This window comes from Telopea speciosissima, chromosome 1 (assembly GCF_018873765.1).
Source record: "Telopea speciosissima isolate NSW1024214 ecotype Mountain lineage chromosome 1, Tspe_v1, whole genome shotgun sequence".
Lineage (NCBI taxonomy): Eukaryota > Viridiplantae > Streptophyta > Magnoliopsida > Proteales > Proteaceae > Telopea > Telopea speciosissima.
In genome coordinates, this window is record NC_057916.1 from 36,170,518 (window position 1) to 36,185,216 (window position 14,699).

Consider the following 14,699-nt stretch of genomic DNA (forward strand, 5'->3'; position numbering starts at 1 on the left):
ATAAAACACAATTGGGCTTATTTTAATGGAAATAAGCATTGGATTGCGTTATGCATGTGTTGGGCCTTTGATCCAATTTGTTTTCATTGTAATGGGCTACTTTAATGGGCCCTATAATATGACTAGAAGCTTGGCCTACGAAATAAGTAAGTGTCTTTGTTTCTTTATTTTAATTGTTGTCAAGTGTTTTAGTTTGGCTGGATTAGGATTCTATAAGTTTAGTCCTGTTTTGATTCAGTTTCATTCATTATTTTAGTTTCTTAGTCAATTTATGTTACCTTATTAGTTAAGGATTGGTTTAGATCTTTGTTTTTTAGCATTTTGTCTATTTTTGAGTCTTCTATATAAGTTTGTCAGGAGTGAGCGAGCCTTGGCGCAATGGTTAAAGTTGTGCTATTGCAACCTGTTGGTTGCGGGTTCAAAACTTGGAAACAGCATCCCCTGCAAAGCAGGGGTTAAGGCTGAGTACATTTGCCCTTCCCAGACCCTGCAGTAGCAAGAGCCTTCTGCACTGGGATGCTCTTTTTTTTTTTTATATAAGTTGGTAAGGGGGTCCAACCTTGTACACAATTTTGATTAATAAGATTTTGGCTTGAGCCTTTTCTTTATTCTGTGAGTTTCAGATTTACTGTGATATGCAGCGTTATGTAGGTGGGACTTGGGAAGCCAATAGTGTCTCGTGGGATTCCAATTTAGGCTTGGTGGGATGCTTAGTCATACTCATATCTTCTTCTTCTTCTTCATTCTTCCTTCTCCATCACTACTCAAGTAAGATAAATTCACAACTCCTAATCTAACTATTGGATTTACTTGATATTTTGATACCTTGTTTGATAGCCTAAGAACTTTTGTTAACCAGAATATTACCTCTATCAGTTCATTATTTGTTGAGATCAGTGTTGTCAAGGCAACGCCTTGGTTGTCTTGCGTCTGGACCTCTCCAAGCCTTGGGTCGCCCAGACGCCTTGACAACTATGGCTGAGATATTTGAGTTCCAAGTTTTTAGGATCTTTAGTTACTAATTCTGTATCAGTGTTGGTTCTTGGGATCCAACCATTGGATCAAGTCCATCTTTTGAAGAGTTGTTCCTTGCTATATGTTTTTTGGGTGAATAAATAATTCATTACCAAAACCCCAAAACAGGGAGGAAAAAAGGGGTGGGGGGAGGGAGGAATTCACAAGGGGGAAAAGAAGGGGGGGGGGTTATACATAACCCCTGGCCCTAGGAAGAAGGGTTAGGAAGCTGAAACAAAGAAACAGGTAAATCCCAGGAGACAACAATGCATCTGTTCCTTGGGGAATCTACAAGGGGACCGTGAGACAACATGTGAAGTCTAGAACTAACATCGAAGAAGATGACATTCCAAATCATGTCAAAAGAATGAGAGTTGGAGGTCCATCTTCGAAGGTTCCGCTCCATCCAGATGTGCTAAATGATGGCACCAAACACAAGCTTACCTGCAATGTCACAAATAGAGCTGCTAGAGAAGGTCATATCCATCCAAAGCCACTTCCTAGAGAAGGGGAGGGGTCTTCTACTGCGGGGCCTACAGGTTTCCAAAGCTTTTTTTCCAAATAGAGGAGGAAAAGGGTAGGGGAAGAAAAGGTGGTTAATGTTCTCGAGGCCATTCCAACAAAGGTGTTGTAATATGGGTTCAAGGGTAATTATGTCCTAAGGGTAATATTGTACTTGTACCTATAGTGTCTAGGTTCATTATGCACTTGTTAAATGTGTAGCTAGATAAGGATTGATGAGTCAATCATTCCATATTTGTAATATTCTGAAGTTATAAATAAAGGTATGGCCTCTGTCTCATTGACAAGCCAGATTCACGAAATTCAACACCGCATCAGAGCCAACCCTCCGGGAATATGGGCAATAAATTTTTCTCTCTTTCTCTCGTGATTGTGTTCTAAACTAACCACCGCCAGCCTTCTGCCACCACCACCACTCTTCCGCCAGCCTTCCGCCACCACCACCACCCTTCCGCCAGCCTCTGCTAGCCCCTCCAGGCTTTCGCCACCACCTTCCAGCCTCCCGCCGACCACCGCCAGCCCCGATAGGCCTCTTGGCCTTTCTCCTTTTTCTCGCGGGAGGTCTCCTAGCTTTGCCGTCCTTTTTCCACCCTTGGTGGTGAGTTGACTCCCACCAAGGGCCCTTTTTAACCTCTTTATGATCTGATTTTTTTTTGGGAGGTTTTCTTTCTTCTATTCCTGAGATTTTTTTTTTATCCAGTCACTATGCCTGACAATCCCGAGGTCACCTCTGCTGCATCTGGTCTTAATGGTTCGTCGCAACGTGACTTTATTCTGTTCCCGGTGAATCCTATCAAGCTAAATGGCAATAACTATCTCTTGTGGTCTCGCTCTTGCTTGTTCGCGATTGGTTCCCGTGGTCTCTCTGGCTACATCACGGGCACCACTGTCAGACCTACAGAGGCTGGTCCCGCATAAGATCGATGGATGAATTTTAATTTCTTGGTCATGTCTTATTTGGTTAATTCCATGGACCAAGAAATTACCGGGCGGTACCTTCTTGATACGGCAACAAAAATCTGGAAAACAACCCAGGACACCTATTCTCAGGTCGGGAATGCTGCCCAATGCTATGAGCTCCGTTAGAAGATCCACTCTACCAAGCAGTTGGAGTTGTCCCTCTCCCAATATTACAATAAAATGTGAACTATGTGGCAGCAATTGGATTTTTTGGGCACCTTCACTGCAACCTAAGAGTGTCAGTCGGTGCGGTTCTGGTTATTCGGTTCGGTTGCGGTGCGGTTAACATTTTGATAAGGTGAATCAAAATCGAACCTTATAATCGTTTTGCATACGGTCCGGTTTTACCGGTTTCTATTCGGTTTTCATTATTCGGTTCACAACCGGTTTTCATGCGGTTTGTGTAGTGTCGTTTTGAGAACTAGTAATGAAGACATCCTTAGTTTTCAAGGCCTTTATATTCCCGTGTTTCTTCATTCTCTCCTGGTCTCCCGCACTCATCATATTTCCCATGCCTATGTGATAAAAAAAAAAATTCCCATCCTTAACCGTCGTTCTATTCCTTTCCTATTCTTTGTTTTTCCATTTTTTTTCTTCTCCACTCTCACATGTTAAACCAACTATTTATTTTATTAGAAAGTAGGGTTTAGTTAATCCATTTTAACATCATACATCATTTTCAATTCATACTTGAACAAATATAATATATAGTTAACCCATTACATTTTACTTATTTTATGTTTCAAGAGTGATACAATAATTATATTTATTAAATTAATTATTATGTTAATTTATTAATCCAATTGATGCATGTGCTAGTATTCGAGTAAGAGGTACCAGTTTCTTATTCGGTTTAGAACCACGGTTTTGAGGTGCAAATCAAAACCGAACCTGGAAGAGAACCGATAAAATCAAAACTGGATCATTTTTCTACGGTGCAGTTCGGTTCGATCATAAATGGTCGGTTCTGGTTCCGATATTTGGTTCCGGTTTCATTTTGACACCCTCAGTGCAACCTGTGCTGTTGATGCCACGGCTTTCCGAAAGTAGGGAGATGATTTGCGCGTGTTTGATTTCTTGGCTGGCCTCACTATTGAGTTTGATCAGATCTGCGCCAATATTTTGAATCGTGATCCCCTTCCAACCCTTGAGCAGGCTTATGCGATTCTTTCTGCTGAAGACTGTCGGCGTACAACCATGGTAACTCTGGCTACTCAGGAACGATCGGCCCTTGTGTCTGGTTCTCAAACCTCTTCCCGATGGAACTCTTCTCGACCTATTACTAGTGATCGGACATCTGGTGATTCCCCTCCTATTAAATGCGATCACTGTGGGAAGGAATGGCACACCAAGGACCGATGTTGGAAGCTTCATGGTCGCCCTGCGGATACTCGAGGGTGTGGGAAAAGTGGCTCCAATCGGCCTACTTGTGCTAACCGGGCCTCTACAAAAGAACAGCCCGAGCAATCTCTTTCGCAAGTTGTGGCTGAACTGCAAAATCTCCGGGATATGATGACTCGATTGGACACGTCTTCTTCGGCATCTATCTCCTTCCTTGGCTGCTTCGGCGGTTTCTCTGCCTTCCAACTCCACTCCCACATCTACTCCAGGTATTCGGTTTGGTGGGAATTGCACCTCGGTCATACACGATTCTTGGGTTATTGACTCAGGAGCAATCGACCATATGACAGGTTCATCCTCTCTTTTTTCCACATATTTTCCTTTGTCTGGCCATAACAAGGTTTGGGTGGCTAACGGGTCTCTTTCTCCTATTTCAGGAAAGGAGACTGTTCAATGCACCTCTTCTCTGTGCCTTTCATTGGTTTTACATGTTCTTAAGTTTTCTACTAATTTGTTGTCCATTAGTAGCTTGACAAGGGATTTGAACTGCAAAGTAACCTTTTTTCCCAAACATTGTTTATTCCAGGACTTGGAGACGGGTTGTACGATTGCAAGTGGTAAGGTGGTTGGTGGTCTGTACATTCTTGATGGTTCGCCGGTAGCCTTGACATCTCAGTCTACGTCTTCGTCTACCAGCTCTGCGTTACTTGAATTGAATAATTGGCATCGTCATTTGGGCTATCCCCCGATGGGTGTTTTATTAGTTCTTTTCCCAGTTTAATAAAAAGTTGTAATTTGAACAATTTTTCATGTGATGCTTGGCAAAACAAACTCGGAGTGTTTATCCAATTTCTGATAATAGGAGCTTGTCTCCATTTAGTTTGATTCATTCTGCTGTATGGGGCCCTACCCGATGTGTTTCTACCTCTGGGTTTCGGTGGTTTGTCACCTTCATTGACTGCTACAGCCACACTACATGGGTTTATGTAATGCATAGTAAGAGTGATGTATTTACTTGTTTTACCCTGTTTCATAAAATGGTCCAGACCCAGTTTGATGCCAAGGTGAAGGTCTTACGGTCTGATAATGGCAAGGAGTATATGGATGGTGCCTTTTGCTCCTATCTGGATTCCCATGGAATTATTAATCAGACCTCGTGTGTAGATACTCCAGCCCAGAATGGTGTTGCAGAGAGAAAGAACTGGCACTTATTGGAGGTGGCTCGCTCCCTCATGTTTGCTATGGCTGTACCTTCTAGATTTTGGGGTGATGCGGTTCTTACAACCACCTATTTGATAAATCAGCTCCCTACTCGAGTCTTAGGAGGTTGTTGCCCTTTGGATCTTTTGTTGGGATCCTCCACATTTGTTGTGCCACCCAAGGTGTTTGGCTGTGTGGTGTTTGCCAGAAATCACCATGTTCACGGGAAATTCGATCCCAAGGGTCTCCGGTGTGTCTTTCTTGGCTACTCGGCTATCCAGAAGGGGTGTAAATGCTATCATCCTCCTACTAGGAAGGTGTTTGTCAAAGTGGATGTGGTATTTCGGGAATTTGAAGCATACTTTCCACAACCGGCACCTCTCCAGGCGGAGATTCTAAGGGATGAAGAGGTTCCGTTGATTGCTTCTCTAGATGTTCATGTGCCTATTATAGAGGATGTCACTGTTTAATTGGAGGATGGGATTACAACTCAGGAACAGGAAGTGGATAGAATGAGCAGCAACAAACAGTCCAGGGGGAGAAAGAATTGAAGACTTACTCTCAAGGAACAATTTTTCCTTCTCATGGAATGTTGTATAAGGAGACCACCACCACCAATCCTATGCAATCAACACCTTCTCCGAGTCCTACACATCCTCCTGGTAAGCTTCCTTTTGATCCCAGTCTTGATTTACCAATTGCTGTTTGGAAACCAAAATGGAGTTGTACACAACATCCAATTTCCAATTTTGTGTCTTATAATTCTCTAACTCCTTCATTTCATGCCTTCGTATCTGCATTATCCTTTGTTATTATTCCTAACACTTGGCAGGAAGCAATAGCCGAACAGAAATGGAAGGACGCAATGAATGAAGAAATGCGTGCCTTTGAGAAAAATCAGACTTGGGATTTGGTTGCTCCTCTACCAGGAAAGAAACCTGTTGGCTGCAAGTGGGTCTTCGTCGTGAAGCACAAATCAGATGGTTCTGTAGAAAGGTACAAAGCACGACTGGTTGCAAAAGGGTTCACTCAAACCCAGGGAATCGACCATCAAGAAACATTTACTCCAGTGGCAAAGATGAATACAATGAGAGTCATCATTTCTTGTGCTGTCAACAGAGGATGGGAACTCCAACAACTTGATGTGAAGAATGCCTTCTTTCACGGAGAATTGGAAGAAGATGTTTACATGGATATACCCCTTGGCTTTAGTACCTCTGAGACTCAGGGAAAGATATGCAAATTGAATAAGGCCTTATATGGCCTAAAGCAGTTACCAAGGGCCTGGTTTGGTCGCTTTAACAAAGCCATGATTGCAAATGGCTATAAACAGAGTAATGCTGACCACACGTTGTTTGTGAAGAAAGTGGGACAGCATATCACCATTCTGATTGTTTATGTAGACGACGTAGTGACCACAGGGAGTGATGCACTAGAAATTCAAAAGTTGAAGACCTACTTGGGCACTGAATTTGAGGACAAGGATTTGGGGAAGTTATGATATTTCTTAGGGATTGAGGTTGCCTATTCAGCTAAGGGCATATCTCTTTCTCAGAGAAAATGTACTCTTGATCTATTAAGCGATACTTGGATGCTTGGTTGTAAACTGGCAGATACTCCACTTAAGCCCAATACACAAAGGAAAGGAAGGTGACCTTGTCGATAAGAGTAGTTATCAGAGATTAGTTGGTCGATTGATTTACCTCTCATACTCGACCAGACATTGCATCTGCAGTGAGTGTCGTGAATCAATTCATGCATGACCCTCACTCCTTTCACTTTAAAGTAGTATATAGGATACTACAGTACTTAAAGTCCTCTCCTGGAAAAGGAGTTTTATATTCTCCACATAGTCACCTCCGGATTGAAGCTTTTATTGATGCAGATTGGGCTGGCAGCCTTGATGATAGAAAATCAACGTCCGGATATTGCACCTTTGTTGGAGGAAATTTAACTACGTGGAGGAGTAAGAAGCAAGCAATGGTGGCTCGATCTAGCACTGAAGCTGAGTTTAGAGCTATGGCACAAGGTATATGTGAACTTCTCTGGCTCAAGGGTCTTCTTCAAGATTTGGGTCTAGGGGCTGACCTCCATATGCGACTTTATTGTAACAGCAAGTCAGCGATTAGCATTGCTCACAACCTGGTCCAACATGACCGTACCAAACATGTTGAGATATTTTATCAAAGAAAAATTGGAACAAGGAGTGATTTGTATTCCATTCATCAAAATCTGACGAGCAGTTGGCTGATGTTCTTACCAAGGGACTTAGCAGCAAGTTGTTTATCCTATAATAAGCGAGTTTGGCATGTTTGACATGTATGCACCAACTTGAGGGAGAGTGTTGTAATATGGGTTCAAGGGTAATTATGCCCTAAGGGTAGTATTGTCCTTGTACCTATATTGTCTAGGTTCATTATGCACATGTTAAATGTGTAGCTGGATAAGGATTGAGTCAATCCTTCCATATTTGCAATATTCTGAAGTTATAAATAAAGGTATGGCCTCTGTCTCATTGACAAGCCAGATTCATGAAGGGGGAAATAGGCAACTGATGGTGAAGGAGAAAGGATTGGGTGGGAAGGCAAAGGTTGAGGGCTCTCGAAACAGTGAAGCTATGACGGGGAGTAAGAAAAACAAGGTTATGCAAAGGGATAGGGGGGCATGTAGTCTAACAAAGTCCTAAGCTGAGTGGGAGCTAAACAGGCCATTTGGGGAGGAGAGTCAGGAAACCGTGTGAAATAATGAGGGATTAGGGGTTGGGAGGGGGACCATGAACCATGAGAGATGATGGCGGAAACAGAGGAAAATTTAGGGATACCAGAAGAGTATACCATTCAAGCACCAACTGTAGAATAGAGGACTCCCAAGGGGTGCTAGTGGTCAAGCTAGAGGGAGGTGGATGCCCCATCAGCGATCTTAAAGATGGTAGCTCTAAGGGCAAGGGGATGGAGGAGGATTTTATGCTAGACCCAAGAGGACTCTGCGGACTGGGGGACTGTCCAAATCAAATCCTTTTTAAGGGGGTAGGAGTAAGCCCAATTGACCCAGATACTGTTATGCTTAGAGGAGATTTTCCAAATTAGTTTGAGAATACCAACTATATTGGAATCACGAATGCTTCTCAAACCGAGACCACCCTCAGCTTTGGGAGGCAAGAAGCAGCCCATCTGAGGGGATGGAGGAATTTGGAGGATTCCGCTCCTTTCCAAAGAAAAGCACAAAATAAGGATTCCAGGGTTTTGATGGTGGATTTAGGAAGCCTGAAAATGCCGCACCAGTAAATATAGGAGGATTGGAGAACTGTTCTAATCAGCTCAACCCTCTCAGCATAAGATAGGAGTTTACCCTTCCAAAGCTGGAGCCTTTTACGAATGAGGTCAAGCATTGGGGTACAGTGATGACCAGTCAACCTAGCAGGGATCAAAGGCAGGCTCAGATACTTGACGGGGAGGGAACCAAGGGAGAATCCCGTCAGGCAAAGAAGAGCATCCTTGTCAACTAAAGAGACACCCGAGAGGAAAAGGTGGGAATTCAGAAGGTTGATGCAGAGACCAGAGAGACTCTCAAAGAGGTGTAAAGAGGGCATGCAGAGATAGAGGAGGGAGAAGCCTTGGATAAGATCATAAGTTCATCAGCAAAGGAGAGATGTTCCTTGCGATATTATCAACCTCATATCAGAATATTACAGAGTTGTTGATCTAGTTATTATATATTCTTGAATTCTCATTATCATTTATTCACTGTGATTCTGGTTTGTATTGTGTTTCTGATCCTAAATCTTTAGGTTTCAAGAAACCCATAAGAAACTCTTTGACTTTTTTATTTATGCTATTTTTTTGCATATGTATATGATTACTCTTTGTTTTTCTTCTCTTCTGCAGATCAAACTTTAATCGTCTGAATTATAGTGGCTTCTACACTTTTGTTCTGGAAAGGGGTGATGAAATCATCTCTGCAGCATCCATCAGGTAAACTTCCTCGTAATGTCATGGTAATTGGCTCATTATGCTAAATGAGTGGTTGAAATAGGACCATTTGACTTTGAGATTCTAGGGAGAAAAATGATATTTAGTGGTTCTCTGAACCTTCAACAATGGAGGAGACCAGAACTGCTGAAGATGTAGTCTTGAAAATTGCAGTCATTGAGCTGAATAGGATGCCAGTTCTCAGTTTGGACAGGCTAGCCATGTCTATCTGGTTTAACTGTTGATGTATACATTTATGTTGCCTTTACTTAACAATTCGAGCTTTTAGGCTAAGCGGTAACGCACATGGTATTAGAGCAGGGAGGTTGAGTGTTTGACTCCTGGGAAGTTCAACGGGGTGATCTTTACATAAGAGTGTTCAAGTATAAAAAAAACTTACTTTTTGGCTGCTATGTCATTCTTCACCATATACAGTGCACGGAACGTATGGGAGTTTATGTCAACTTGGTTACACATAAAGAAGATGATATGTACAGGGTCCCAAGGAGGCTTCACATTCAAAAATAAATGAAAGGCATGCTGAAGAAGCATGTTTAAAATGAGTTGCCAGATGACCCACAGACAGAAATGCTTGGGTTGGCCAGTTTGGGTTAGCTTAGCCTAAATGTCTCATGACCCTTTATGGTTCCTTAAAAGCAGTTGTTAGGTGAGGCTAAGGAGTGATCTTCTCAATAATCAGCAATTATAATATAAATATATGTTTAAGACCCAGCCTGGTCTGTTTAAATAGCCTCGACACTTGTTGACCTATCAACTAGGTGCCTTAATAAATTTGGATTTTTCCATAGTGAGCAGTTGTTGTGTTATTTTTAATTCTTTTGATATCTCCAAGTAACATATTTGATATAATGTAAAACATATATATAGCACATGTATAACTAGAAACAAGAACTAGCAAATGAACTTTCAACATACATTAATCTTTCCTCTTGCATTATATAAAATATGGTATAAGATAACACACATATAGGATAGTTGCATCCTGTAATATACATTGGGTGGTTGCTTGGGTACCTAGTTGACTGCATGGTCAGACTATGAGTCGCATCTCCCCCTCCCTCGGGATGGGGTTGGGACTGCCTAGGTGTCACCTGACAATGCTGATTCTTGCCTAGGTTCCTCCAAGGATTCATCATAGCAACACAGCCAACAGTTAATTGCATGCATTCCAGTATTTTAAACAAGATGATTGCTGGAGCCATGGGAAGGTGCTAGTGGTCTAACACTCTACCTTGTCTTGACCCTTAGTTATACGTAAACTTATATTATGACTACTTGATTTATTATTGACAATGGCTTGACAGTATCTGAACACAAATAATTACATCGAGCAAACATTTGTTTAGATATAGTTATTTCCAGACTCAAATCAAACCCAAATGGAATCAGAGTCTGATATCAAGAACCAAATCATCTATGAAATGGAAGCTTACTAAAGGCTGAAATAGGTGCCTGTAAATCGAAGATGGTTTGATGAATCATATAAATCCAAACATAATCTGGGATTGGGCGGCAGTAGATGGGCATCTCGAAGTGGCTTACTGGGCCCTTTTTGTTTGGGGGGGGGGGTTAGGTAGGTAGAACTCTAAACACTCCCAGATAGGATCCCAAGCAAACCCCACTCAGATAGTTAACTCAAGAATTAACAGAAATTTCAACTTTCTCGGATGAAGGCCAGATTATGGGACTCAGTCACAACTAATTAGAATAAGAATCCTTCAAAGGAGACTGACTTAAATGATAGATTCAAGGTAATTAGGATTTTACTAAAGTTTGAAACAAAACTCAGGAAATAAGAGAACTTAAATTAATCTCAATTCCTAGGTCAGATTAGAGGGAAATCACGATTGAGTATCAATCGTAGGGAGCTTAAGTAATACCCAGAATATTATCTCAATCCAATGGTTGGATGAGAATTGATTTGAAAACTTTTAGATATAGGTTAAACAATCGCAGAAAATAGGAGATTTTCAGTATCAGCAAACCCACAAGTCAGAATCCTCCAAAACCCTGGTCGAGTTTCTCTTTTGGAAGGGTCTTAATAGCCCTAAATCAGGGATTAAAAGGTTTTTTGTAATGATCAACACATTACCACTGTGAGTAAATCTGATAAAGAGAGTGGATCAAATATTAGATTTCAATCTATGACCCGAATGATTAATCGATGAGTAATTATAACAGTACCTATAAAACAGAATATAAGGAAAGAGTGAAAGAGAACCAAGGATTGCCGCCAGTGCCCAGAATCCCAATGTCAAGCTTCACACTTTATCCACTAAATCACACAGCTTACTTGGAATAAACCAAACTCATATATCTCCATCGTATCTAGGCAAAGGACTTACAATGTTTTTTATAGCAACCTAAACAATATTCTACTTTAAAGAAGAATCTTAGAATTACGTAGCTATTACATCTAATTGAAATAGGAAATAAAGACCAACTAAAACTAAGAAATAGGAAATAAAGAATAACTAAAACTAAGCCTAAACTATAGGTGGACAATACATTTCAGTACTTAATTAATCTGATCTAATCCAGCTGGCATGGGCCCCACTTGATTCTGTAGCTGGACAATACATTTGTTGTCTTCAATTAACCTAATCTCATCCAGCCGGCAGGGCCCCCACTCGATTCTAGCAATAACCTTCACTCTCGATGTACTCAAGTCTCAATATGGGTTTGAATAAACCCTGGATATGGGTCAGGACCATCAGGTACATGCCTATCTTAATGCCCAATCAAAGGACCATATCTACATCACTTGTAGAACTACAGAGAGAAAATTCCTCAAGTGTCTTCCTAACTTTGGGCTTCCACAATCGTTGATTTCCTGGCAACCAGTTAATTGCAATTGGGTAGATTTATAATGGGCATCACCAATACCATACATGTGGGTTTTGGTGGGGTGGAAGGATACCCTGGATTTTTCAAATACCATACCCAACCATTACCCAATTAGGATCATACCAATACCCAATCCAGAACGAGTTGGGTTCCTGTTCTAACCCATTGCCATTCCTAATTGCAATTGTACCATTGATTTTGGGAATGGACAGCAAGTGATAGAGGCAGAGTTCCTGTGAGCCATTTGTGTGCCTAGAATTTTTGGAAGGTGAAATTAATGTTTCCTTAAAGCTCTCTGATTTACATTGGTTGCTTGAAAACTGCTGAAACTGACTGGTCTGATTTTGTCCCGCCTGCCTAGGACCTATGTGAATGTTTTGGAATGGGGATGTTTGCCTTTTGTAACAAGTAGACCTACGATACAGACTAATAGATGTTCCTCTGAATTTGTATTTGGTTTGTTTTGGTAGCTGAAACCCTCTGCTCACTGTTTACTGACCTTTCATACTGGGCTTTGTTCTCACTTGTATTGTTTTATGTATGAAAATGACAACATTAGGACCTGATTGTTTCCATAATTGCTAGGGGTGATTTTGTTCATATAAAGGTCCTAGTCTGAAATTATACTTATATCAATTGATTTTATGCCCATTTAATTAGGGCTACTATGCAAGCAGTTCAGATCAGTATTAACTTTAGTTGGCAGCCTAGAAGTCCAAATATGGTTGTAATGAGTTGTCTAAGCAAGGGTTTGTAATAACCCCTATCTGTTTTGTGAGTTGGATCTGGTAGTCCACATTTGTATTGGTTTGGGGTTTGTGTGGTTGATCAGGGTTTTGTTCTTGTTTGTATCACTACCTTCCACTATGTACCTCTATGTTGTATGACTTGTTAACATTTTTGTTTTTGTTTTGAGAAAAGTGTTAACAGGTATGATTTGCTATCAAAATATTATTATTGATCCAAAAAAAAATTATTCTTGTGAAAAAGACTAAATAACAAAATAATTATTATTGGTCCAGAAGAAAATTCTTCCTGTGAAAAAGACTAAATAAAAAAAAATAAAAGATTTCCTTTGTAACATAGAGAGTCTACTGAATTTACTTTGCATGGTGAATTTTTTAGCTTATTTGTAAGAATCGTGGTCCTCCTCTGGGTCTGACTAAATGTCATGTTGTTCACACCATGGTTAAATAGGATCCATGGAACGAGGTTAGCAGAGATGCCCTTCATTGGGACTCGTCATATTTATAGGCGTCAAGGAATGTGCCGCCGGCTTCTAAATGCAATTGAGTCGGTATGGTTTTTAGACTGACTTATTTCTTGTATTTACATGCAGTGGAAATACAAATAGAGTGCAAGCACTTGTTATTCAAATTGTTCTTGTTTGTTGTTTGAGAATGTGTTTACTGCTATAGAACTTCTAATCTGTTATCTTGTTTTCCTTCCACTTACTGCTTTTAAGTAGGGGACTCTGAGGCAATTCACATTACAGTTTCCTGTTATGAGAGAAAAACAGTTATATTATTTTGGGAAAACATTGTTGTATCCTTGGCATTTGAAGTGCATTCTGGTAAAGTTTGGGTGTAGTTATTGTCAAAGTTTAAGGTTTTGATACGTATCGGCTATATTGGTCTGATTGTGTAGTATTTCTGCCCTTCCGATATGGTACACCTGCGATAAATGAAAGGAAATAGAATGGGCGTATGTATCGACCCATATTGGTTGGTACGACCCAAGGCAGGTTGATACAACTTGATACATAAGCCTTTTATTGAGATGCTATTCAGGCTTTACAGAAACAAATCTGATACTCAATTTCTCCTCTTTGTTACCCAGTTCTTGCAGAGAGTGTGCCACTGAGTCAATACCAAGTCCTTTTAAATCTGATCTCTAGAAGGGAAGAAGGGGGAAAGCCTGAAAGGAAGAAGAAATGGTGATAGAAGAAGAAACCAGAGGAAAGAGAAGGGGACAAGGGAGAAATTAGAAAGGGGGGGGGGGGGGGGGAGACAAGGATTTGTTGAAAGAAGAAGAAGAAAGAGGGAGGGAGGGAGGGAGGGAGGGAGGGAGAGAAGTGGGGTAAGCCGTACCTGTTTCGCATCCCATGCACCTGATCCAACGGAGTTCTTGGACTCCAAGGCTGGGCTCTCTGCCAAGCTCTTAATCTCATGCTGGTTTGTTGTATCACAACCATGACCCCTCTAGAGACCCTGAGAATTCCACCTTCAAACGAGCATCTGCAATCTTTCGAATCCAGTATTCCCAGTGAAATCAGATTCTTCTTTAGATCCGGCACATGTCTCACCCCAGTCAAAGTTCGCACAATCACATCAAATATGCAAATCCGTACAGTCCCAATCCTCTTGCTTTCAGCATCTTTTTCCATTTTGACTGTATCACTATTACATGCATGATATGTAGCAAACTGCTCCCTGACTGAACACTTGAAATGAGCAACCAGATTTTAAAATCCAATCAAATGCTTTTTAGCTTGATGAAATAGTGAGAAAGATATCTCCATCATTCCAGGACTCTTCTGCGATAGCAACATTAGATGATTTATCTTCATTCTCCTTATTGTCATCTTTATCCTTTTATCATCCTTACGCTTGGGCAATTCCTTTTCAAATTATCTTCCTCGCAATAATAAGTTTTTTTTAATTATTGTTTTTAGGCTTTGAGCAGCGACCCTTATTCTTATCGAACTCCCAGTGTCTCATTTTATCCGTCTCTGTCTTAACCACCACTTATAACCAAAGCACTACCCTCTTCTGGGCTCTGACGTCCCCTCACCGCTATTTTTCCGTCATGTCTCATTCATCAGCA

General features: G+C 41.0%; 1 protein-coding gene across 1 annotated transcript in view; it reads left to right on the plus strand.

The window, feature by feature from the left end:
* Positions 1-14,699, plus strand: part of LOC122648851 — a 42,930-nt gene that overhangs the window by 16,122 nt on the left and 12,109 nt on the right. The window contains exons 5-6 of the mRNA XM_043842129.1: positions 8,922-9,008; positions 13,071-13,170. Coding sequence (XP_043698064.1) covers positions 8,922-9,008; positions 13,071-13,170 — 187 coding nt within the window. The remainder of the gene's footprint in view (positions 1-8,921; positions 9,009-13,070; positions 13,171-14,699) is intronic.